Raw genomic sequence first — 25,405 nt, 5'->3', positions numbered from 1 at the left:
GTGAACTACATCTCTCGTCTCACACAATTTATGTCACCTAGCTTGATGCTTCACTTGTTCGCTAGCTAGCTAGATGGGAGCTGTTCCACAACACATGTAATGTTATCTTACCCAATGAGTGTTTCATCCAGTGAAGTGTTTTTAGCAGATACGCAAAAGGCCAGGCAAGATCCTCTGCTCATTTGAGTAAATAGACGTTACAACGTGACATCGTAGCTTCAGCGAGACGTTAGCCATGTGACATTGAAGTGTGTAGTCATTCTAATGACACATTTTCAGTCTTATACTTCAACAGTTTAATGATGAACTGAGAATTTCTTGGGTTGAAAATTATCTTTTAAATGGACGCACATCATATTTGTAACCCGTTGCTCAATTCCGGATCAAAAAATCCTTTGCCTCTCCCCGTTCACTACCGTTCATATATTTTCAAACAATAGGTCACACGGACCAGAAGTAGAAGGGCGTGACTTCAGCTCTCTATAATGCTCGGTTGTAAAATCCGGGAGCAGCCAGACGCACGTGGCACGTTCATCCAGTCAGCTGCCGGTTTTCATTTTTTGGGTGACAATACAGATCAGCGCCGCCTGCTGTTATGGAGACTTATTACGTCTCGCTCACGCACAGAACGTACTCTCCAGTTGGCGTAGCTTTGGTGTGTTCAGAGCATGGATATTTTGAGAGAACGGTTCAGAGGAACTTTTTTTGACTAACACTGGGAGGCAGTCAATCCGAAAGTCGGGTTGGTGTGTCGGAGCCGTAAGAAATCTTTGCTGTCTCCCTTTCCTCTCTGTCTCTTTTCCCATCTCTGGGTTTCGAGCTTCAATAAGGCGTGCTTGTAAAAAGTTAGAGGTCTCTGGTCCCTCGTTTTATCAGCCTCATTAACCGCCTTGCTGGTCAATCACTTTCATAGTTGCGCCTCACCAACAAAAGAAAGGTAGGAATAATGCTCATGAGGGACAAAAAGAGGGGAAAGAGAGAAGGAAAGACAGGAAGAAGAGTATGGAGGAAAGCAGACGGAGGTGTTTGCAAGCCAAAGAGGGGAAAAGGAGACGAGGCAATATGCAGGAACAAACAACACAAGACAAGATGAGCTTTTCAAGAAGAAAGAGATAAGACAGGAATTCCTCTCACGCCGAGCACTCTCTCACTCTCTAGGGAGACGGGTGAGTTAGATTTAAGTGCTCCGGCTTGCATAAAGAATAGCGAAATGAAACACACACTCACACACACACACACACACACACACACACACACACCACAACACACACACACACACAAAACACACAACACAACACACAACACACGTGGCAAGAAGCAATAAAGCACAATGGGGAGACTAGCAAGCATCATACCATCAGCTGAGGGTTTGACATTGCTTTCATGCTTATTACTTTATGTGTGTGGGTGGTGTGTTGTGTGTGGGGTGTGTGGGTGGTTGTGTGTGTGTGTGTGTGTGTGTGTGTGTGTGTGAGTATGCGTTTGCGTGTGTTCTCCCATTTGATGTGTCTTTATCGCTCCCTCTGTCACTTTATAAGTGAATATACACTCACACGTACATACACACTTCTTGCATTTGAGTGTGCGTTCAGCTGACTGTGCGTGACTAAGTGTTGCCGTGTAGGTGTTTGTGTGTATTTGTGTGTGCGAATTTGTTACAGAGTTATCGGTGGTGAGCAGACACACCAACAGAATGAGTGGTGGGGAAAATCCTCTTTGTAAAGTAGGTCATGGAGTTAGAAGCCTAGCGCTGGGATAAGCTCGCTTTAGCATGTCTGCTAATTATGCTGCCGCCCTCTGTGCTGAGTCACATCCCCAGAAAATCCTCCATAGCAGACAGAGACACTGGGAGGGTGGATGGTTGTGGAGGTGGCAGCCTATCCTCAGGTTGTAAAAAGAGTGAAAAGGTCAAAACATAAGAAGTCTCACCCTTTTTTATGCTATCACTTGTCAAACATAAAGAACATTCAAAGATTGGGAATACATTTTTTTTGACACATTTACACACGTAGGTAAAAGCACAGGTATACACATCAGAACGAATGATGGCTAAGTTCCATATAGCCGCCTCAGTTTTAGGGTCCTGGTATTGTGCATGTTGACTCACTGTCATGATTTACTGGGACACTTGAATGGAACTATGATAAGTGAAAATATCAGCTGTAAATGCCTCTGCGCGAGCGACTGCCATGGCCAGAGGCATTGTGTTTTTCATCTGTCCCATTTTTGTGAACGCAATATGTCAGGAACGCCTGGAGGGAATTTCTTCAAATTTAGCACAAACATCCACTTGGACTCAATTATCAACTGATTAGATTTTGGGGGTCAAAAGTCAAGTTCACTGTGATCCATGACTCAAGAATTAATTTGCTAATTATGAGAACATTTCATACACATATATTTTGAGTCTAGACATGGATTTAAACTGCAACCTGACTAGCAGACACGTAACACCGCACAAAGCTAATTCTAGTTTGATACTGCTGCAAAAAATGTTTGCATTAAATTGACTCACTTTCGTGCATGAAATAACATGCCATTGGAGTGTGATGCATGTTTTTCTTTCAGATATCACATTATTTTGTATTTTTATGTTTGTTGTGAAAGCCTCTTCACACCAGTAATCCACTTACACAGGCGTTGTCACTATGTTGCCTGTTTAGGACATACACAGACTATGCCTGAGTGACACTATTGTTAGTTTTGTTGAACTTGTTAGGGCATGACAATTTACACCATTAGCTTATCCGGCAGAGTAATTGAAAACACCTGTGTGGGTGGGCAGAGCCTTCAAACCACCTTTTTGACTGGATAGAGTTGAAAATACAGCAAACATAATGTGTTCAGTTTTCTTTGTGTTACAGTGTTGGAACTTGCCTTGTGTTACAGTATATTTGATTAATATGTTACTTGTCTTCTTTTCACCAACATGCCCAAGGGCTTTCCTCCTATTTGTTGCACATTTATAGTTTTTTAGAACTACTGTATGTTCAGTTATACACAGACACAGATAGAAAAACCTTTTAAATTTTGTATCTTTAGTTTATAAATCACGTTTTAAGAATGATGGGCATTATGACTGTGTCAGTGCATGTTTGAAGATACATCTTTGAATAGAGTGAAAATTAGGCAGTTGCAGCAACCAAGACACAAATAATGAGGGTTTAACAGACACCCAGTCACTGATTGTGCACAAAAATAATGGCAGTATTTCTTTAATGTATTTGTCACAAGGTTCTCACCTGAGTTTCACTTTAATTTAAACATAATCCAGAAGCTCTCCTCATCTGTCTTTGCCTGGAACCGTTCTCCTCTGCATGGAGGATTAACTTTTGCAATTTTATTCAAACATACTTGCCGTTTTCATATGTAAAATAACAAAACATGAAACGGCTAAACCAGTCTTGTACAGCAGTGATGGCTGTGTAAGGGTGTGTGAGGACAGAGATGCAGTACTGCAGAATGGAGCCAACTATGAGGAGTGTGTGTCAGAGAAAGAGAGAGATCATAACTCTGTCTTGGAACTCACCTCTTCCAGCGTTACAGACAAGCTCTAAAGTCTCAAACCATCTGTCTGCCCTTTATCTCTCTGCCTTTTTCTCGCCTTGTTTTTCTCTCTTGATCCTGCTCACCAATGCTCTTTGATTCTCACCAACCCTGTTTTTCCCTCCTGGTCTTTTCCCCTTTATGCCTGTGTTTCATTTCACAGTTGGCCAGCCCTCCACACACATAAACACACACACACACACACACACACGCACACACGCACACACGCACGCACGCACGCACGCACGCACGCACGCACGCACGCACGCACGCACGCACGCACGCACGCACGCACGCACGCACACACTTGTTTGGGGGGCACCATATGCCTCAACAGGTAAAGTAAAAAATCAGCTGTGCCAGTGATCTGTTTTTAAGTCCACTACCCACACTAGAGAGGACAGTTTCACGTTAAAAGTTTAAAATCATTATTTAAAAGTTTGCCATCCACACGGAAATGCCAAAACATTATAATGCAGCTTTCCACCACTCCATCAAATCAGCTTTTAAAAGGAATTTGGTTGTCTGCTGTTTACAGAGCAAGCATAAAGAGCAGATTGCTTCAGTCTCAAACATCCCTGAGCGGGGGAGCACATTACAGTGAGATATCACCCAACATATGGTAGTGTTTTCAAAATGCCTTTTAATGAACATACACAGATTTTTGGACCTTTGAAGGTCAGTGAGCTGCATAGAAGATCCACCTCAAGGTATAATTGATGGGGAAAAGATTCAACAGCACTTAACAGGCTGAAATTCACTACAAAGTATGTAGGAGGGATGGAGCACAGGGTTATAGATGATGTTTTTAATAAGGTCCTAACTAACGTTTTGACATGTAGGCTGTCTCCATTAGAGTAAGAGCCGGTGGTGTCTTATATTCTGTGGATACGCAGTGATCTCCCATGCTAATTATGGAATTGTTAAACTTAAGGGTACCCTATTAGGAACAGAAACATTTGACCTGTTTGTGGTGCAAGATGAAAAGTCCAGAGTCATTAGAATCCATTCTCTGGAGACCTTGAATTTCTGTGCCTGAATTTCACAACCATCCATCCAATAGTTGTCATGAGTCCTACTCTGAACCAAAGTGTTGGATTGACAGACTGGCGGATGCGCTTCCCGACCGACACCGCCATCCCTCGAGCTGCTTGTGTGTCTAAAAATGGCAACCATCATTATCATCTAACCGTATTCCACAGCACAGCTTATCATGGCAGGGAATAGGTCCCCACCTGCTTATAATGAGAAAATCAGTGGTACAGAAAAAAGCAGGGAAAGCAGGTCTTTGTGTGTGTGTGTGTGTGTGTGTGTGTGTGTGTGTGTGTGTGTGTGTGTGTTGTGTGTGTGTGTGTGTGTGTGTAGGTGTTTTGTCTGCATGGGTGCGGTGTGTGTATCTGGTGTGGAGATGAAACGGAGAATCCCAGGAAACCAGGGCAGGGTCAAGCGAAAGGGACAGCCCTCCCTGCACCCTGTGGCTCTCTGCACTCATCCTGCCTACCTATCAGTATTCAGCAGACCACCCTGCTCCTCTTATCAGGATGGAACTGATTTGGCCTTGACAGTAGTTTCCATGGCTGGCCTGTGTCTGTTCCCCCCCCCCCCCCCCCCTACAGCTGCTGTTTCCCAGAAAGTAACAGATCAGCCTTTTTTTTGTTTTTCGGTTATCCTCTTGAACTAGGATCCGCTGTTTGTTCGGTGTTTTTTTCCACTGAGTCAGGTTCAATCTCTGTTTTTAACTTTTCCTCCCCTCATGGTGTTCCTAGCTCCTGGACATGCTGGCCTCTTTCACATGCACTCCTCCAACCTAATCTCTTTGGCCCTCTGTCAGTCAGGCCGACAAGCGTGAAGCACCACCGTCCTCCCCCCGTCTTTCTCTCTTCTGTCCCCCTCTCAGCCTTTGTGTCCCCTTTACAGCCGCAAGCCTTTTTCCTTCATCTCAAAAATATCTCTCTACGTCTGTGCAAAAATACACAGCACTTTGGTTACCAGCATGTCCCTCTTTCATTTGCAAGCGACATAACACTGGTTTGCTCATCTGCACACCGCCTCGACTCTGAACTCTTAAGTGAGAAAATAAACAGAAAGGGTTGGTGTCTGAAGGTCACCTCTGTTTCTGAGCGATAAAAAAAGGCTTGGGCTATTTTGACAGCTGGCCAGCTGTTTTCAAGCTTCGACTGTATAGCCCCAGACAGACACACAGATTAAGAAAAAAATTGAAGCAAATATGTTGTTTTATTTGATTTGATGGACTTTTATTTATTAAAAACTAAAAAAGGACTTGTACTATTCTTGGCAAGCTGCCTACCATTCAACATCCAAGCATAACATCTGTTCCCACTGTGTCTTTAGTTTCCATTTCATTTCTCGTTCAGCTGTGTGTTTTTATCTGTCTTCGTTTTTGATCATGCATGTCTTTTCATTTACTTTACGGTGTCTTATTTTGTTATTGTCTGTCTTTTAATTTATTCCATAATGTATGTGTTTAATCCTTTGTTTTCAGTTGATTTTATTGGTGGATTTGACCCATTCCCGCTCTACCATGTCAATGAGAAACCATCTCATCTCCTCTTAAAGCCCATGTACCTGTAAGTATGAATGTGTCATGCCACCATATGTGTATATGCATGTAAATATTCACATTATCTATTGTGGGCCCATGATATTCTTTACTCGTCAAGGGTACATCCCCTGATTTTCCTGAAAATATTCATCAATCAGAACAAGTCTCAACTCAGGCTCCCCTACTCAATTGTTCCAGAGCTTTTTTTAGTATTTGTTCAGGATCCAAGGGGTTACAAAATAACACTGACTAGTAGTGATTGTGCAGACGTTTGCTCAGTATCTGGAGCTTTGAGTCATGTGTGGGGAGTGAACGTCTATCTGAAACATGCTACATCCTGTCAGAGGGCTGTAGGGAAGATGAAGGCCACCATTGTGACACCATCGTGTGTATGTGTGTGGTACACAGGGTGGTACACATGTGTCCCCAGGCTGCAGCCTGTTACTGATGGAGAAAAACACACAAACGTCTGTCTAAAATTGGATTAATCAATTAAGTTGTGCAAAGAACTTAATAACAATAAGTCTGGGAAGTCATGTAATGATTCTCTGCCAACATGAATTTAATATTTTATTAGCTTCTTGACAGCTTAATCAGCTCCGTTTCTAATGGGAAGGAGGATGTCTTTGTCTCCCCTACTCTACTGGGAGTTATATCCAGGAGAAATTCATCCAGGAAAGTGTGTGTGTGTGTGTGTGTGTGTGTGTGTGTTTGTGTTTGTGTTTGTGTGTGCCCCAACAACTGTGTGTGTGTTGCCCGACAACTGCTAATTTTCTTCCCTTTCTTTCCATGTTTCTGTAGGTCTACGTAAATAAGAGAGCGTCCAGCGGGGAGGTGACACTGCAAATTCCCACGGAGACAAAATGGCTGTTGTGACACAAACATCCAGTTCAGTGGGGCACGCCAGACATTCCTCCCCTTCTCGATTTCAGTACTTTAAACATGTCATTTACTGGTGTACCGTCCAGAAAAGCCACCACTCAGTTAGGGTCCATTGTTTTCCAGGGAGGGATGACGGGTTCTGGGAAAAGGGGGGGATTACAGTGCAACAAAGCCTCATATTGTGTGTTTAGGGAAGTATCAGTCATTTTCTTTGTATTGAGTTCTCCGCTGAGGTCCTATTGCTGTGACCTGCCCATTATTGTTTAATACTCCCCAAGACTGTATAGAATACAGCATATAAATACATTGTGCATGTAATCAGGGACTGCCCAGCATTCCCAGTCTGTGGTACTGTGTCTTAGAGGACTCAGTGATTTAGCATGTTATTTCTGGTTTGGCTCAAATCTTGGCCGGAGGGCTGAATTACAGTGGAGCCCGTGGAATGAGCTATTGTGCGCTCATTGCCTGTTTACTTTAGGCCAGGATCTGTGTGCATAAATACACAAGCAAACCAGGAAGAGGCAGGGGACAAAGAGGTAGAGGGAGGGGAGGAAAAAAAAGCACCAAACCTACAGGGGCATCTGTCAAAAATAGAAAATGTAAATAATGAAACAAGAGGGGGTTTTGGATTTTGAGTTCGTATTGCGAACTATCAAGAATGGAAAAGAGCGTTGAGCTTAAGAGGTGTTCAAACAAGGAACGGCAAGTTTTACTGTTATTTCTGGAGTCTTATTGTTATCACTATTCACACCAACAGCCAAGTAAGTATTTCTGAAGTGTCAGGTATTAGAAGACTGAAGACTGGCTGAAAGCTTTGTTTACACATCAGTTCTTCTCTAACTACTGACACGTCGGGCTGCTAACATGGGGGATCATTACACACACTCAAGTGAAGGTTACACAGCATATTTTTAACTTCAAGAAAACAATAGAATGTTTCCCTATTCACATTGCATACAACAGCAATGACTTGAATGGCTATGGTCTTCAGTGTAGAAGTAGCGGCCTGTACCTGCACAGTGTTGTCTCCTGTCACTTCACCAGTGTAGATTCTCAACGGTGATCGTCTCAGTTGTGATTGTTTTATAGCATGTTTTTTACAGGGTTTGTATTGTAATTATGTGTATAACATAAAGAAATTACAAATTAGGAGAACTGATGTCTTCTGGCTGTATATGAGCTGGTTAGGCAGCAACAGAAAGCTTCTGCTGAATTGTTTCTTACTCAGATTTATTTTTCATCGGATTGAGCAACATCACACATTTTTATTTAGACAAGTACACACGTGGGTCATGTCTCCTATACTGATTGGCAGCACCTAATGTTAAAAAAGTACCAAGTAAGTCAGAGCCCCTGTTGCCTTACTGGTTGTGTGAATCACTACTGCTCTCTGGTGTTTAAAGTGTTCATGTACAAGTTGCAAGGCTACTGAGTTTCTGCTACAGGGTCCATATGGTCCATATGGGTCTATGTTTGTCTTAAAACAATTTTTTTTGTTGACAGATAACAGTAAATCTTAAAATATTATGTTTTTTATGTTTGCTATCTGTCATTGTAGGAGGAGTAGGCGCTTGCCCGGTTTGTTTCAGTGTTACACTCGGTCCGGGTTTGAGTTACACTGTGGGTTTTGGGGGAGCCCTATTTTTGGGGGTGGGAGGGTACTGTACACATGCAAAAATACTATCACTATCAATAAATTTCCATTCATTCAGAGAATATTTAGCTTGGGACAACAAAGAAACAGAAGAAATAGATTTTTTCTTTCTTTTTTTTTAATCTGCCAAGCAACAATGAAAATGCCAACGCACAGTGGACAGGCAATGGTTTGTTAAACAGATCTGACAAAAGTGGCATCCCGTGACAATTATGAACATGCCAACAGCCTCAAATGTTGGTCTTAAAAAGTCATTTCCCGCACACATTTTTTTTACTTCTGCATGATTTATTTAAAAAGAGTTAATGTTTTAGCAACATAACTTTTCTGTGAGATATGGGCAAGGGGGAGCTTATGTCATTTTCAGGGAAGCCAAGCTCGCTGTAGCTCCGGCTTATTTCGATCCCTGTGCTCCGTCCTTTTTGTTATAATTTAGTTCAAGATCATTTTTTACCCAATACATTTGAATCCAACACATTTTCAGCATTCTATTTGTCTGACTACTATGTTTCATGTGCTAAATTGGAAACCGTCTGCTTAGCTATTTTTGGGGACTGAAAAGAGTTGTGAACAAAGGAGTTCATTCTGTTGTTTTAAATCATTTTGTCAGCACCTAAAAATATCCGGCTGCTTGTCAGACTCCTTTCTGATATTAGATGTTATTCACTGCCAGATAGATAGTCCACAAACTGCGTGTAAAAATCATATGACCACTTCTGCCGGCTAATTTCACAACCACGAGAGTGACCCATTTTAATTTGATTGGTTGCTTCTTTATTTCCAAGATGCAATAATTTGTCTCTATGATGGATTAAAAACACAAAGCACCTCATATTGTTACATAATCAGTCTTGGTAGTAAATGCTACTATGTAAAAACTAGTCTTCCTCTCGGTGCAATACAGTCTCTTCCTAAACCCCCAGTGACTGGAATTTGTTGAAACCTGTATCTAGTGTGAGTATATGTGCTAGTCTCCACTGAAAAAGATTCCACGTGTTTGTAGATAATTCTTTTTCTATGTATAGAAAGTGGAAAAGGTCTTTTTTTTTGTATCACTCTTCTATTTTGTGTCCTGTGTTGCCTCAACTCCTGTGACCTGATTGTGTAATCCTATTTATCCAGAGATGTGCTTTGTGTTCATGTAAATAGGTGTTTGTTAATAAAAGAACATGCTCTTGTAATGATATTGTGTCATTCAGTAGATGTGTTGTGCGTGTAAAAATTGTTAAGTGCACTCTGACGGCAAATAATGAGCATACACATATTTTGAACAGCTTAAAATGTTTATTATAGAAAATGATCTGTAAACTCAAACAACTAGCAATCATCTTTATTTTGTATCAGTACAATGTAAAATGAGTACATGTGAAAAAATCAAGGCCACTTATGCAACACCTGTATAACAGTGGATTCTCACTACAGCCTTAGGACATGAAAGCCCGAACACTGCCCCTAATAACAGCTCTGCAGATGGGGCAGTGACGCAGGCTGGCAGCGCAGTCACTACACACCACCAAATGGCCACAAGGGATGAAGACGATGGATACCAGTTTGTCCATACACACCTTACAGGTCCTTTCTTCCTGCAGCTGCCTCAGCAGCTCCTCTGGGCTGGGGTCCTTCACTGTTGGAGAAACCACAAACCGATGAGGAAACACGCACTATGTACAAGCTAAGTGTCGTGTCTATAGGATACAACAATTGTGTGTCAGCAACTATTGATTATGAAAAGTGTTACAAGCACTTTTTTTTTCCAGCTTATCATATAGGGGTTGCCCTCAGACCTTTCTCTCTGATGGGCCTTTGTGTCCTCACATTTCCAGCACTGGAGCCCTGCCTCGTCTCTGGCTCTGAAGGACACAAACATGAATAGAGACAGAATGAGTCAAACATATTACAAACTTAAGACATCCATTGTAATGATAAAATGAGGGTTATTGCTAATTTTGCTCACATTATTGTTCATGTTAAATAGTCAACAAAATGAATTGGCAAATTGTATTTGAATAGGTTACTGTGGAAAAGGACAGTGGTTCAGCATGATAATCATGGATACATCTAGTTATCAGTGATGGAAAAAGTATTCAGATCCTTTACTTGAGTAAAAGTACCAATATGTCGATGTTAAAAAAATTTTACAAGCTTGAGTCCTGCATTTAAAATGTTAAAGCTTTAGTGCGTAGTTTCTGTCACCCCCATGAGGAATTCTAAGTAATGACAACAACACTGCTGGCATGTCCACATGATGTAAGCCTTCCAAGAAAGACAAGGAGGATTAAAGAAACATGATGGACTCTTCAGAAGAGGTAATTATCTTCACTTGAGCTTCTGCGCTGGAAAGTCACCGGACAACACAATCTTCTGAACACAGCCATACTGAGAAATACAGAGTGAGTTTTGTGGAGCTGAAAGTCTTAATTAGCTGTGAAGCAACTCGTTTGGCAATGGCTTGAATGTAACAGACTTTCATTAATACCAAAAAGTTACGCACTAAAGCTTTAAATTAAAGACCAAAAGCATCATTAGCAAAATGTACTTGAAGTGAAAGTAATATGAACTGCTCACAACTCAAAAAGTTGGAAACCAATGGTGACCACTTTAACAATATATTGTATTTGAGAAGTGTATATGTGTTTTATGTAAATATATATATATATATATATATATATATATATATATATATATATATACAGTATATAATCTGAAAAGTAACTATAGCTGATTAATAGTAGAAAAGAGTAGAACAGTACAATATTTTCCATTTAGTTGTTGTGGAGTAGAAGTATAAAGTACTATAAATGGAAATACTGTAGTATGGTACTTAGTAATTATACTTGTTGCTTTCCACCTCTGGCTCTTACCTCTGCTCTCTGGCCCCCTGTGTCTGTCCTCCTGCTCCGCCTGCAGTACGTCAGTGACCAGGTCCGACACAGAAGTGTAGTGCTGACCTGTCAGAAGATACTTGGTCTGAACCAGACTCTCCACCAGGCTGGCTTCAAATCCCATCTGCAGCACAGTCTGCACCACTGGAGAAAGCATGGCCGAGGAAGCTCCCAGACCTCCGACCATTTCTAGGATATGAGAGGGGGGAAGACGTGAAGAAGACAAGACCAGGGGCCATATGGTCTCAAAGATACACAACAATAATTATTGGCATTAAAGCAGGCAACTATCTTGTTATTCAGGTCTACATGGTGGGAATACAGATTATTTCTTGGTACATACCCATCATTCCCTGCCTTGTTTCAATTTTGTATAACTTACCATTTCTGGATCCAATATCTCTGCTTGTGGAGATCTGTGATCCACCCTACACAAAGTAATCACATTTTGAATGTACAATGGCAGTCATGACTGATTTAAATGCAGCAATGACAAACTGTCATCAGTGTGTGATTATAATGTCTGCTGTATATCAAATAGACTTTATTCTGAGCAGATAAGAGGGATAAAGGCTCTCACCACAGTGCCACCCAGATGGAAATGAGCATCTTGTATGTTGCTGATGTACTCCTGCCCTCTCGCCTGGATTAAAAACTCACATCTGAGAAATATAAAGATGCCGTTTTATGAACTGCTAAAGCATGAATGCAGCACACAAAACAACGAAACATATATTTAGAAAAACGTTTTCATTTGCCAATGCATAGGCAAATGATTATTCAACTGATGTCTATATCGGTCTTGTGACAAGTCCTGCTGTTACCGTGGAAACCACTTGGCATGTTCCTGCCAGGGGTCATCTCCTGGCTCCCAGTTCCTCAGCCCTCCATCACAGTGGAAGCATTTGACATTGTCACCATGACCTGTCAGGATGAACAGGATTACTGTGAGAAGAGTCTAATGACAGAAAATCTGTGAAACTCTACAGTTTGAACTGAACACAGACCATGTCTTTGTGGATCAGTCCAATGCACAAACTAAAACCTGTACAAATTACAATAAAGATGAATCAACCCTTCTCTGACATAATCTCAACCAAATGAAGACTATTAGCTTCACAAAAGCACGACCCATTGTAAGTTCACTTTATTTGATTGCATTATTTTGAGGTGGTTTTCACTCTGTGTATTGCCTGAAGCTGTGGAAACCCTACTTCTTTCGCAGCCCCAGCTTTGTCCAGGTTGTTCTGTCCACAACATCATGACGCAGCAGGACAATTGAATAATGAACTCTCTCACAAAGAGAGGTCACTCTAGCAGGGACTGGGTCGGTGCTGAATATTTTTACTGAAATATACTCACAGACACTCACTATATATTAAGACATTAAAGAAGGAGCACATTAATGTTTTTAGGCTTTATAGGACGACAATGAGTACCTGTGTAGAAAAATCCTGCTCTGACAAGTACATCTGGCTGGACTGAAGCCTCGGTGGGCCAGTTGTGGAAAGTGGTGAGCCGGGAATCCTCAGCCTCCATCTCTGGGTAGACCGCTTGTCCAGCTGTCCCCTGCTCATCCATTGTCATTCTCTGGAGTTGACTCAACAGCTGGCCGTCCACAGAGTCGGAGGATCCAACTTGGAGTGGTATATTTCCCACAGCTCGACCAAGTATGAAACAGCAAGTGGGGAAATGCCTCTTGTGCTCTGTGGCTGGGCTGTCCCCGTGTACCCAACATCTTAAAATCCCTCCACAGCAGAAACATTGGACTTTATCCCCGGGGCCTAGAAAAAAGAAACCCGCCTTGGCCAGGTCTCCAGATGTGACAGGTGCATCTGCTGGCCAGTTCCGAAAAGTTCGAAATCTCTCCACTTCTCTTCGCATCTCAGGCTCCTCAAGGATGCGCAGCATAGTACTCCTGTCATTCGTCATTCTGTGGCATGTAGATGTTCCTTTCTCTTCTTGTCCTGTGCCAGTCATCCCATTTACGGTCCATAGTGGAGCACACACTGAAGGTGAGTGCAGTACACCAGCTGAAATAATATGATCAGCTATGGGGGGCCTGCACAGCGGCCTACAGGAGACTGCTTTCCAGAAAAGCCACCAAATGCCAGAATGTATGCTCATTGATCCTTGATTGAATGAAAGCCTGAACATGCCATGTTGCTCCGCCTCTTAGGGGGAAACATGTAAAGCATTTCAGAGAATATAATTGCCAAACAACTAATATGAGTATAAAAGGATATTACAATATTATTAAAAAATACAATTAAGCATATTGAGGTCACTTTAAAGCTTACAACTGAATAACAGAAACATATAACTTAAACCTATAACTCTACATGAATAATGGGATTTCAACAAATGCCCAAATTACTTTTTTGTCATCATCTCACATAAGAAAGAAAACTTGACCTTTCAGAGTATTACAAGAACAAAAGTGGCCATTTATCCTGTTTATCCTATCTGATCTTTCTCTCTATTTGGATGTTTATTTCCCTAAGGGCCTACTTAATGCATCCTCCCTCTGCTATTGACTTTGAAGATTAATAGTGAGGATGAAGGAGTTAACTAGTTCAACACAAACTAATAAGCTGTGTAGTCATACTTGTTCCTGGGTGCAATAGGCTACAATACTCTAAGTTCAGGGTTTTATTCTTGTTTGTTGGATTTGTTGTTGTGGCCATAGCTTTTTGAAGACTTAAATCATAACATTTATGTCCATATTGTTTTTAATTCTTAATTTGTTGGCCAAATATTCAGCTATTTTAGGATTTCACATTTGAAATAGCCAGCCATGAGTCAAAACATAAGCTACGCAAGATGTGAAATGATCTGCTTTATATACTGTACGTCAGTAAAATTAATAGCGAGCCTACTGTATAAACAGTAGGACATAGGTTTGACTTTTGACAGAATTTAGGGGGCTGTTTGTGCATCGTTGCTGCCTCCTGGTGGTGAAGGGCGTATTGACTACTGTAATATATTGCTGTAATACTGTATATTGCAGGCCAGAACTAACCAGTTTATGATAACTTCTAGTCATGCTGAAATTGCCATGACATCAGAGTTATTCTGCAGTTATAAGTTTCAACCTTATATGTAGCCTACTACATGCATGGCACTGAGAAACGCCTATCCTGGCCCCACACAGACACATTTTCAATACAAATACCGGTAAAAGTAGCCTATGTTTTTATTCTAAAATGCCTATGGGGTCACCTGCAAAAAAGAGCTGAATGCTGGAAGGTAACCACGAGGGATTTAACTGATGTAGACTTTCAACTTTACTAGGATCAAGGCAACTGTGGCCCTTTTCTACCTTGTGTCATTTTTACATTCCAATACATTTCACATGCACACTGCACTGTGCTAAACTGTATCAGTTCTTCAGGCCCAGCAGAAAAACAATACATTGTCTGCTGATAGCCTCCCTGCTTGTTTCCCTTGAGGGAGTTCCAGGGGGTCCCCAGCAAACAGGGCAATCATTATTTTCATTATAATTCCTTTTAGAGCCATGTTGTATTATTACAGTAGGCTATTTGTATACAGTTTTTGTATTTTAATCCTAGTGCAAATCTAAATTGTTTTATGACATTTAAAATATGTAATGTATTAGTATTCAGGTAATTGTTGTAGCTTGCAATGTGGTTTGATGTGTGTGTTACCACTTTTTTGTTATCATATCCGTTTTTAATTTCTCTAACAGCCTCGTCATCATTGGATCGCCGTGCATGTTAAAGTTGGACATGGTGGTCTACAGAACTTAGCCTACATCCTGCAAGAAGTGGCGAGGAAGGTTTTCAACAAGCTGCCACTACTATTCCAACCATAAGTAACACAATGACAGAATGTATGACTATTATGGGTGTCATACACTTTCAGTGATAAACATCTTAAAACCAAAGGAGACCTTAAGTTTGTAATGGGAACCACTGGTTTATGCACAGATATTGCGGAAAATAGCACCATGTCAGAGTGAACTTTTAACTTGAGTATCCATATTTAAGAGTTGGGTTCATTTTTTTTGCCATCTTTGTATTACCTAAATCTCATAAATTATACTCACTTTGTTCAACAGAAGACGCTTTAAACGTTTGCCACCCCGCGGCGGACGAGGTGAATTGCACCGGCAGCTCAAAGCCCGGATGGAGCAGCCATTGGGGAAGTGTAGCTAGTACAGGGCTTTCACGTAACTGAGGAGGGCTCTCTCTCTGGAATAATAAAGACAAAGTAAAAGGCGACCGAGGGCCGAAATATTCAAGCACCGAAAGGTCCATTCGGCGACACATTGATAACGTTTACTTGAAAACCTGTGACAGGACTTAACTGCTTTTGGACACAGTATCCGAGGCGACAGACTTGAGCGGTGGAAGTTGGGATACGTGCTCACAGCGGAAACATACTGCTGAGGCTGCGCTACAACTACTAGCCACACGCAAAGCGGCACAACTAGCCACATAGCTAGCTATCTGTAACTGAGCTGTGAACTTGCTTTCAAATCACGGGGCTTGAAATCCAGTCACAAGCTCAGGCTCTGTGAGAATCCAGGAACTTGCTTAATGAATTATGTCTGCCACAAGCATTGACCCTCAGGTAGGAAGAACAATGTAACGTTACCTCGCCTGTAGAGAGCTTGTAAGCTAGCTAGATACCTGCTAACGATTTACTGGGATATGGCTATTGCTCGGAAGTGCTAGCTAGCCACTAACGTTGGCCGGTGCATGTATAGCAAGTTAGCTACGTTCCGTTAAACAGTTGAATGCTTTTGCTGAACATTCAAGAAAGGTGACACTAAGTTATACGTTACCATGTAAGCACTTGTCAAACGCATTAATAACTAAGGCAATGCGTTTGTACAACTAACGTAGCTAGCGGAAAAGCTCACCGCATTTGGCTGAATAACGTTACGTGATACCTAAGGTTAACGTTGAAACACTTAAATCGAGCTTCAAGCTAACGTAACTTTGTATGGAAGGTGATACAAACACCTGCATTGTTTCTTGAGGGACCCACATGTAGCTATTCAGACTATAATGACAAACTAAGTTACAAGCTGCACTGACGTCATTGGAGTGTTTAAAGCCATTTAAAGAAGGCTAACGTTAGCTAGCAAAGTTGTGTGTGATTTAACGCAAAAAGTTACACATAAAAAAATGACTTTAACTATCGTAGGCAACTGTAAGTATCTACAGCTTTCACTGCAGCATAAAATTACATGTTTTGCATTGCGTCTTTTAAGGAAGTAGTCTTAATGTTCAACATCTGAGCAAATACATTGCTAATATATGAGGCTGCATTCCGTCTAAATCTCAATTCAGCTAAGATAACCATATCTCCTTTTTTTCTTTTCATGATTCCAACATGGATGCAGAGATCAAAGGGACAAGCATCTAAAGGTGAGTTGCGGCATCATAGACAACTGCATTTGTTTAGCTATCTGTTTAGTCTGGGCATATCTTCTTTGACTAAATCAGCATTACATACACCAGCCTTTCATTCTCTGATATACACTACTGTCAGGCTACACATTGTTTTGGGAACATAATTGAATACATTCCTTGGTGTTTGCACCGTGTTAACAAAACGCACAAGTTAATTTTTAAGTTTATTTGCTATTATCTGTAACTTACCATAATTGGAGATATTTTCCTGAAATAATTTGCCTGGCTTTATTGTGAATGTGTTCTGCAGAAGTTAGTATGACATAAACAATATTAGGGTTAGGGGTTTAGTAATTGAGTGGGGGCATACTGGGAAAGCCATACACACGTGAGACACATTGGAGACAACATCCACCATGTCATTAAAAAGGCAGGTGGCTTGTGGGTGAAAATACTTTATTTCTTTGTTTGCTGACAGTATCCATGATAAGAAAATGTCCATGATGCTTATGCTCAGTTTTCCCTGCACAATTCTAATGCCGTCTATTGATGCAATGTCTAATGTTTTGGCAGTTACATATTTGGTTCCTGAGGTTATGGCACACCCAAATCTGTCTTTTGAGTATGACAGGCTCAACCCCCGTAGCCTTGAAAGTTGTGAGTAAAAGTTTGTAATTTGCTATTTCACAAAAAATGGAGATGTAGTCAGCTTGGAATCTAGTATAAATTTCACTTGCAGCATAATCTACCTTGCTACTGTTCATCCTTATTCTGAAGATGTTCCAATCATATTCCAAAAATACACTTGTTCTGTTTCAATTCTTACCCTGTAAATGTGTGCTCATTGGTTTGTGTAGATAGTCGTCTCCTGCACTTACACACGTCAAAGTGGTCAGAAACTAGGAACGAAGAATTCTCCTGACCATGGGAGAGTGGCAGGCAGGCTCTATATTCGCAAACCATATGAAACAAAGGCAGAGTCCTTTACCCGTATTTTGCCCAAAAAAATGACAAATTTTAAATATACACAACAGACAGTTTTGAGTGGTTTTAGAAGCTTCCATGGACTTTTTTTTTTTTTTTTTTTTTTTAATTTTTTGGTCCCTTCAAGCTGACCACAGAATCCTTTTGTGAGGGCGCAAACTGCAAAGTTTTATAGCCACCTTTTATCTTTACAGGCTTATTGTACAAACAATTTAAACATAAATCAGCAATCAAGAATATTTTTTGGGGTGGGGGGTATTTCCAGTCTCACTCTTCCCTCAATGCCACCACACTAACCCTAGCTATATATAATGATTTACTGGTAATGCATGTTGTCAGTTCCTCACTAACGTAAGCGTTGGCGATGGTGTTGTTATGGCCTTGTAATAGTTTTTTTTTTTTTATGATGTTCAAGTCATATTTGATTTACTGAGATTTTCAGTTGGTTGAGTGACAGGCAGGTCTTAACTCACACTGTACCTGCAGGCCTCATTGGCAGCCGGCCACAGGCTGATTTACCTCCAGGCTAGGCTTGGCTTGACATAGCTTAGTGATTTTCAATTTTTTGGGAAGAACACATGCACATACAAGAGGATCGGACAGAATTGAATACTACATCTCGTTGTTCATATGAAATGATAGATGAGTAGCAGTAAATCTTTATATAGGGTTATCCTTTTTTTAAATATATAAATATATAAAAACAATAATTTAAGCCTAGGCCACATTCCAAACTCAAAACAACTTGATAGCTAAAACAACTATTGCTATCTATGTGTTCAATAAACTGAACATGTATATTTAAATGTATGTTAATGTAATTATGTTTTGTTGCAGTGCAAAATGGTTCACTGCATCAGAAGGAGACTGTCCATGACAATGACTTTGAGCCATACCTCACTAGTCAATCAACTCAGGTAAAGCTCAATATCTCTATCTTAAGACAATTGTTAGAAAAACTGTGATATTGATTTCTTAAATATTTCTTTTGGTGTGTCACAATAGGGCAAATATGTGCACAGTCACTTATAAAATAATCAACTGATGATCTAAACACAGAGCCGTATGCCACAGTTAAAGGTGCAATATGTAATACTGACATCTAGTTTTTAAAATAGTTACTGCTGTAATAATTCAAAATACTGGAGAGAGTTGTCGTCTCTGCCCTCCTCCTCCCCCAGACTTGCAGTATCACACAGCATCCACAACAATGTTGCTAGACGCTTGTCTCACATAGCCAGACATTACTTCCCAGCACAGCGGAGTAGCTAACGTTAGATGCTGGCTATGTCATAAAAGCCTGTGCTCACGCAGAGCTCTGTACCCTTTTTCGCCTTAGAATAAGTTTAGGAACCGCTAAAAACACAACGATCTCGCTGTCCTCTCCACCCGACGTAACACACTATTTGGCTTAGAATTACAGCAACCATCGCTAAACACACTGCAAACTCACGGTCCTCCCAATTACCAGCCTCCCTCTCTTGGTTTAAAATAACTTACTTTCGTCAACTACGGCCGCTGTACAGGCTACACGTTGTAAACAGCCGTGGCCCTTTTCCCTGGTCCTCCGGTAACGTTAGCAGGGTTAGCATGGCGGCGTTGGCCAGGACCAGTTATTTTACTGGCTGTGTCTCAATTGTTTTTGCGAGTGACCAGCTAGCAAGTACACTAGCTGTGTTATTCAATGTGAGTACATAAATGTTGACATTACATAAAATGCCTGTCCGTTGTAGTAGACGTGATAAATTAGCTTGTTCAGGAGGAAATTAGCGAACTCGGCGTCCTTTTGGGCTCTAAGCTGTCTCTATCTTTCAAATACATCTCCAATATTGTTCCAATATTGTTTTTTTCGGGTCTGGTAGAAGCTTTCATGACTGTACTAACATTACAGCTATAGCACATTGGGTTTAAGTTTTTACAAGTATATCTGGTAACCAGGCCTGGCTTTCCAACTGGGCAGTTGATGACAACTCACTGGCCAAACACGTCACAGAACGGAAATAAGGAAGGAGAAAATACTGGCATTAGCATTGATGTCAGAAAAGATAGTATTTCAACTTAGTATGACTTAATATCTGATGATGCATTTGGGTAATTTTTGGACTTATATAAATATATTACATATTGGAGCTTTAAGCGTTACAAAAAACGCTTTTTTTACAACAGGAATTTGTAGAAACATAACATGGTGTGGTCGTTTCAGCAGAGTTGTTTTCTTGTAGCATTAAGTTATCCCTTAAATGTATGCATTGTTAGTCCCTCATGTTAAGTGAAGTTAGAAAACCATTTAAAATAGTTTTCTTTAAAATCACATCTGATTAAAATCAAACTGTAAATCACTTGCTGATATTGTGGCTCTGCTGACCTTTATTCATCCAGAACAACAGCTACCAGTCTATCACCGACCCCTACCTGTCCAGCTACTATGCCCCCTCCATTGGATTTCCGTATCCCCTCAGTGAGGCTCCCTGGTCCACAGGAGGGGACCCTCCTATTCCATACCTCACCCCCTATGGACCCTTGAGTAATGGAGACCATCACTTTATGCCGGACACAGTGTTTGGCCAGCCGGGGGGTTTGGGAAGCAGCATTTACCCCCACAGGTTTAATTTTTTCCCTGAAAACCCTGCTTTCTCTGCTTGGGGCACAAGTGGCTCCCAGGGCCAGCAGACTCAAAGTTCAGCATATGGTGGCAGCTACAGCTATCCCCCCAGTTCCCTGGGGGGCACCCTGGTGCCTGATGGTCAGACGGGCTTTCACAGTGACACCCTCAACAAGGCCCCCGGTATGAACAGCCTAGAGCAGGGTATGGTTGGCTTGAAGATCGGAGGGGATGTCACTGGCCAGGGGTCAGGAGTCAAGGCTGTGGGATCTGTGATTGGTGGACCTGTGGTGGCAGCCACAGGGAATGGAGCCACGCCTATTGGAATGCCACCACCCAAACCCACCTCCTGGGCAGCCATTGCCAGCAAGCCTGCCAAACCGCAGCAGCTGAAAGCTAAGGTGAAGCCAGGGATGCCCAATCCAGGGGGGGCTCTTCCCCCACCACCCATCAAACACAATATGAACATCGGGACCTGGGACAAGGGCCCCGTGACAAAAGTAGCCACAGCTCCACTGCAGCAACAGCAGCCTCTTGGCCTGCCTCATGGCATGCCACCTCTAGCCCCCATGCAGCAAGGCCCCATGCAGCCCCCACCTCCCCAGTCTTTGTTGCAGCCCCAGATGCAGCCAATGGCCTTACAGACCCACCATCACCAGCACCATCAGCCACCACCACAGCCCTATCACAACCACACCCAGCCCCCACAACCCCAGACCCGTTGGGTTGCCCCACGCAACCGTAACCAAGCCTACGGGCAGGGTGGCCCTGGCCATGATGGTTGTGGTGTGATGAATATGGTTGGTAGTGGGAACAGTGGTCCTCAAACTTCTGCCAGTCAGGGACCTGGTGGAGAGTCCCACCCAGTGCTGGATAAGCTGCGTGCCTCCCATAGCTACAACCCCAAGAACTTTGAATGGAACATGAAGAATGGACGTGTTTTCATCATTAAGAGCTACTCCGAGGACGATATCCATCGCTCCATCAAGTACTCCATCTGGTGCAGCACGGAGCATGGCAACAAGCGGCTGGACTCAGCCTTCCGGGCCATGAATGCTAAAGGCCCTGTATACCTTCTGTTCAGTGTCAATGGCAGTGGTCATTTCTGTGGTGTGGCAGAGATGCGTTCACCAGTGGACTATGGCACCAGTGCTGGTGTTTGGGCACAGGACAAGTGGAAGGGCAAGTTTGACGTGGACTGGTTGTTTGTTAAGGACGTGCCTAATAGCCAGCTGCGTCACATCCGCCTGGAGAACAACGACAACAAGCCAGTGACCAACTCTCGTGACACCCAGGAGGTTCCTCTGGAGAAGGCCAAGCAGGTGCTCAAGATCATCGCCACCTACAAACACACCACCTCCATCTTTGATGACTTCTCCCACTACGAGAAGAGGCAGGAAGAGGAGGAGGAGGTGCGCAAGGTGGGCACAGTAATCTCACTGTGTTGCCTTAAATATACCAAAAATATTTATTTTACAGAATTAATTAGAATACGTTTTTCTTTTGGATACTACTTTCTTTTTCCTGTTCATTTGTGTCTGAGAAACTAATTTTTTCTTTGTTTCCTCTTGTTTTCTCTTTTTGACAGACGTTTGAACCTTCTCCGATACAGAACCGCTCTCGGTTGGATCAGGTAAAGAACTGATATATTTTCTTGTTAGTGTCACTGGCTCCGATGATTAAGTGCTTTTAAAAAAAAGTTGTGACAGTTATTAGTGATTGCTCTTGATTGTGTTGTTCACACAGTGAGGATGACCTTTTAGATACTCAGATAGATATATGTTGATGTCATCAAAATGTCCTGCAGTTTACTGTGCTGTAAACGTAATGTTTGAATGTCTAATGGTATATCCTCTTCTTTCTTTTTTTTTTTTTTAACAGGAGCGCCAAAACAGGAATAAACAATAGAAGACATTTATCCTTGGCTTGATCAACAGTTACACTAGGACTTTTGGTTTAAGAGACAGAAGAATATGAAAATGCAACCAAGCCCTTCATTTTTTTTCTTCTATTTAATCCTGGTGAATCTCTGCCATTGTTGAGACTTGTGCTTTTTGTGCCCCATGTTCCACCCACTTCTTGTGCAGGGATAACGAGCTGATTTAATGTATTACCAAGCCACCACCACTTTAGTCCAGATTAATTTTTTTTTATATATTTTTCTTCTTGTTCCATCTCGTACTCTTCTCTCACCAGACTGGTTTTCTCTCTCCTGACCCACCACCACCACCTCTTTCCCAATTGAATCAGGGTTTGACTGCACCACGGAGAAAAAATATCTGCCACTTTATATTTCAGTACAATCAGGAACGGATGTGTCCTGCCCCTATTTGTCCATTAGGGGGCAACATTGCCATGCTTCAGAGGTTTAACTGTGCCAACAGGGTTGGAGGATCCCAAATGCGTTGTCGGACTTGGAGCTGTGCGAAAATAAAACTTCAATGGTTTATCTATTTTTCATTCAGATCGACAAAATCTCTATTTTTTGGCTTACTACTGACAATTTTCATTTCAGAAACCTGTTTTCTGGAGCCTTAATGTTTTTTTTCTAATTATTGAGGACTTCTCAAAAGAACTGCTCAAACAGTGACACTGCTGGAGAAATCAGGGATAGTGTGAAGTCACAAGGGACTCAAGACATTGAGGAGGAATTGCAAAGGCCTCTGGGAAAAGAAAAAAATGGATGTGTCCTCCACAACCAGAACTCTCACCATTTAAATCAAAAATTGTACTATTGACATCCTTTAAACCCCTCTGCTTTGCTTTCTTTTTGATGTTTGTCTTGAAGAGGTCTTTTGTATGTTTCATCTGGAGATTGTGCTTGTGAACGCATCCCAGTCTAAGAGAATTGTCGCATTCACCATTTTAAATTGTTTTATAATCAGAACTATGTCATTATGTAACTGCTACATTGAATGAATTGTTTCTTTTGCGTTTTTCTTTCCACAAAATGGGGGGAGGGTTCGCATGTGTGTTCATTCACCATCATTCTGTCTTAATCCTCTGTTTTTTGTTTGTTTTTTTTCCTTGAATTAGGTTTATCATGTTGGTCGTAATGCTAAGCTTTAACGTAGGAGCCTATATATTCATGGAGAAAGCCTAAAAATGTATAACCTAAAAATTAATGTAACTGATTTACTATCGAGTAAGAAAAAAAGAAAAAGGAAATGTGGTTTCTGTGTGTTTTTTGGTTGTTGCAAAAAATAGTTTGTTCTAGACTGAAACCATTGATTATGATACAGTAAAGTACTTTCAGGTATGTCAACAGAAAAAAGATTGGATGTTAAATATATATAAAACCGTCACTAATAAATGCGTGTGGCCATGCATGGCAAGCTGCAATATAGGAAGTCAATGTTAAACTATTCTCTATTCTGCAGCTTGTCTGAGAGACTGGTGATGTTGTTTGGTCCTTTAAAGGACAGCGTCCCCTCCCTGTTCTCGTTTCAGAGCATTCAAAGCCAGAATGCAGTTTATTCCTTAGTGAGCGTGTTGAGATCAGCAGGTTCTCTATCCTCTTGATTACTTTGAAGCTGTCAGTTCAGTTTATTGTGGATTGTGAGGTTACCATGATGCAGAAAGGAATGCTGCTAATCGACCTGGCTGTCTCTTTCATGTTAAGGGATCTTTTCTCATTTTGGCATATTGTGTGTTTGTGTAAGAGTTTAAATCTGATGTTGCTTCATGGTAACCTGATCAGATCCCAGTTTGGAATATATGAACTGAAACAGATATTGACAGTTGTGGCCTGAACTCATTCACATTAAGTTGGTTGGTCTTTTGAGATTATGTTTAACGATGTATTTGATCTATTTGGATTCTGTCAGAGCTTAACCCCGTTGTTACTTTGAGATGGCAGAAGTTCTGCACTTTGCTGGGGTCACCCGAGTGAGTATGAACCGTATGCTTTGCAACCTTGTGAAGCTGCATTGTGTTTTTTACCTGGCCAATGTGTCCCTTGTAATCTAGAGAACTGAACTCTAACAGGATCCTTTCTTCATCTCCTCTCCTTTTTACCTGCACTAAACAATAGCTAGGTTGATCCAAGCAATACGGTGAAGGCCCTTCACGTGTTTGCCTTCACCGACACTGTTCTCTCCAACCAGCATACAGAGTCATGGGCAGGTGAGAAGCTATAGGATGCGACCGAAGACCGAGTCACAGCCATCTTTGCCTCAGGAAGCATGAACTGGTTGTGAGTGTAGTACAGGGCTTACGTGCACGTTATTGATAACTGTCAGAAGATGTTAGTTTGCAATAGAGGGATGTCAGGTTAGCCATGAAAGTATATGTATCAACACTACAAAAGGATTGACATGAAATATTAAATAAACATTGATTATCTTATAGACCACAGTTGTAGTGGGCATAACTTGTTCAAAAGATCTATCTTGGTTTTTCTTTATAGAAGAAATCAAGCCTTAATAAACTGTCCATTCAGAAACGACTTTGTCTTGATCTCATGAATTCTGTTAGCGAGTAAACAGCCAATTCTTATAGCTAATACAAAGAGAGGACTCTCTGTAGGGCAACCTCAGTGCTAAAATGTCACTGAAAGGTTTTTCTCAGTTGGAATTGTTACTTTCTGGTGTCTTTTTTCCCCATAATGTTACTACAGTTGACTTTATACTGTATCTGTAAATACGTATATCAAAGCAGACCTCTGTTTTCACAGGCTTTAGTGGTCTACAACAGAGTATGATAAAGCATAGAAATGGGAGTGCTGCTGCCTGTGATAAAGGTTTAAGTTATTTAAAATGTGGATAGTTAAATGGCATATCCATCATATTTAGGTAAACAGTATTTGATATTTTAGTGGCTTATTTGAAATGTAAAGACTAAGGCTGTAGGTGTACATGTACGTGTACATATTTGCCAAAATGTTTTTTAAATCTAATTTTTCAGCCT

At 41.4% G+C, this 25,405-nt stretch overlaps 3 protein-coding genes across 9 annotated transcripts in view; 2 read left to right on the top strand and 1 right to left on the bottom strand.

Annotated features, from left to right (window-relative positions):
- nkain4 (sodium/potassium transporting ATPase interacting 4) overlaps window positions 1–9,829 on the top strand; it is a 49,630-nt gene extending 39,801 nt beyond the window's left edge. The window contains exons 6-7 of one of the 2 annotated variants that reach the window (XM_032520024.1): window positions 6,050–6,134; window positions 6,911–9,829. In XM_032520024.1, the coding sequence (XP_032375915.1) occupies window positions 6,050–6,134; window positions 6,911–6,920 (95 nt within the window). In that variant the 3' untranslated portion in view covers window positions 6,921–9,829. The remainder of the gene's footprint in view (window positions 1–6,049; window positions 6,135–6,910) is intronic. The other variant, XM_032520025.1, reaches the window with a different exon arrangement.
- An 80-nt stretch (window positions 9,830–9,909) lies between these two features.
- birc7 (baculoviral IAP repeat containing 7) lies at window positions 9,910–16,539 on the bottom strand. 4 transcript variants are annotated; one of them, XM_032520021.1, is made up of 9 exons: window positions 16,519–16,539; window positions 15,597–15,741; window positions 12,967–13,701; window positions 12,352–12,451; window positions 12,108–12,189; window positions 11,910–11,955; window positions 11,507–11,716; window positions 10,430–10,495; window positions 10,070–10,269 (listed from the first exon to the last, which is right to left on the bottom strand). In XM_032520021.1, exons 1-9 carry the CDS (start codon window positions 16,522–16,524, stop codon window positions 10,070–10,072), a joined length of 1,590 nt encoding a protein of 529 aa, XP_032375912.1. In that variant the 5' UTR covers window positions 16,525–16,539. The 4 variants fall into 4 exon arrangements, with proteins under 4 accessions (XP_032375913.1, XP_032375911.1, XP_032375912.1 ...); XM_032520023.1 differs by lacking the exon at window positions 16,519–16,539 and having other exon boundaries at window positions 12,967–13,560; window positions 15,597–15,819; XM_032520022.1 differs by lacking the exons at window positions 15,597–15,741; window positions 16,519–16,539 and having other exon boundaries at window positions 9,910–10,269; window positions 11,594–11,716; window positions 12,967–13,639.
- On the top strand, window positions 15,813–24,941 carry LOC116692042 (YTH domain-containing family protein 1). Of its 3 annotated transcripts, none has more exons than XM_032520018.1 (7): window positions 15,813–16,123; window positions 16,902–16,926; window positions 17,485–17,568; window positions 18,733–18,812; window positions 20,275–21,909; window positions 22,086–22,130; window positions 22,379–24,941. In XM_032520018.1, exons 1-7 carry the CDS (start codon window positions 16,097–16,099, stop codon window positions 22,403–22,405), a joined length of 1,923 nt encoding a protein of 640 aa, XP_032375909.1. In that variant the 5' UTR covers window positions 15,813–16,096; the 3' UTR covers window positions 22,406–24,941. The 3 variants fall into 3 exon arrangements, with proteins under 3 accessions (XP_032375909.1, XP_032375908.1, XP_032375910.1); XM_032520017.1 differs by having other exon boundaries at window positions 20,275–21,918; XM_032520019.1 differs by lacking the exon at window positions 17,485–17,568 and having other exon boundaries at window positions 20,275–21,918.
- The last annotated feature ends 464 nt before the right edge of the window (window positions 24,942–25,405 follow it).

This window comes from Etheostoma spectabile, chromosome 7 (genome assembly GCF_008692095.1).
Source record: "Etheostoma spectabile isolate EspeVRDwgs_2016 chromosome 7, UIUC_Espe_1.0, whole genome shotgun sequence".
Lineage (NCBI taxonomy): Eukaryota > Metazoa > Chordata > Actinopteri > Perciformes > Percidae > Etheostoma > Etheostoma spectabile.
Note: the sequence above shows the minus strand (reverse complement) of the source record. Positions and strands in the feature narration are given on the sequence as shown.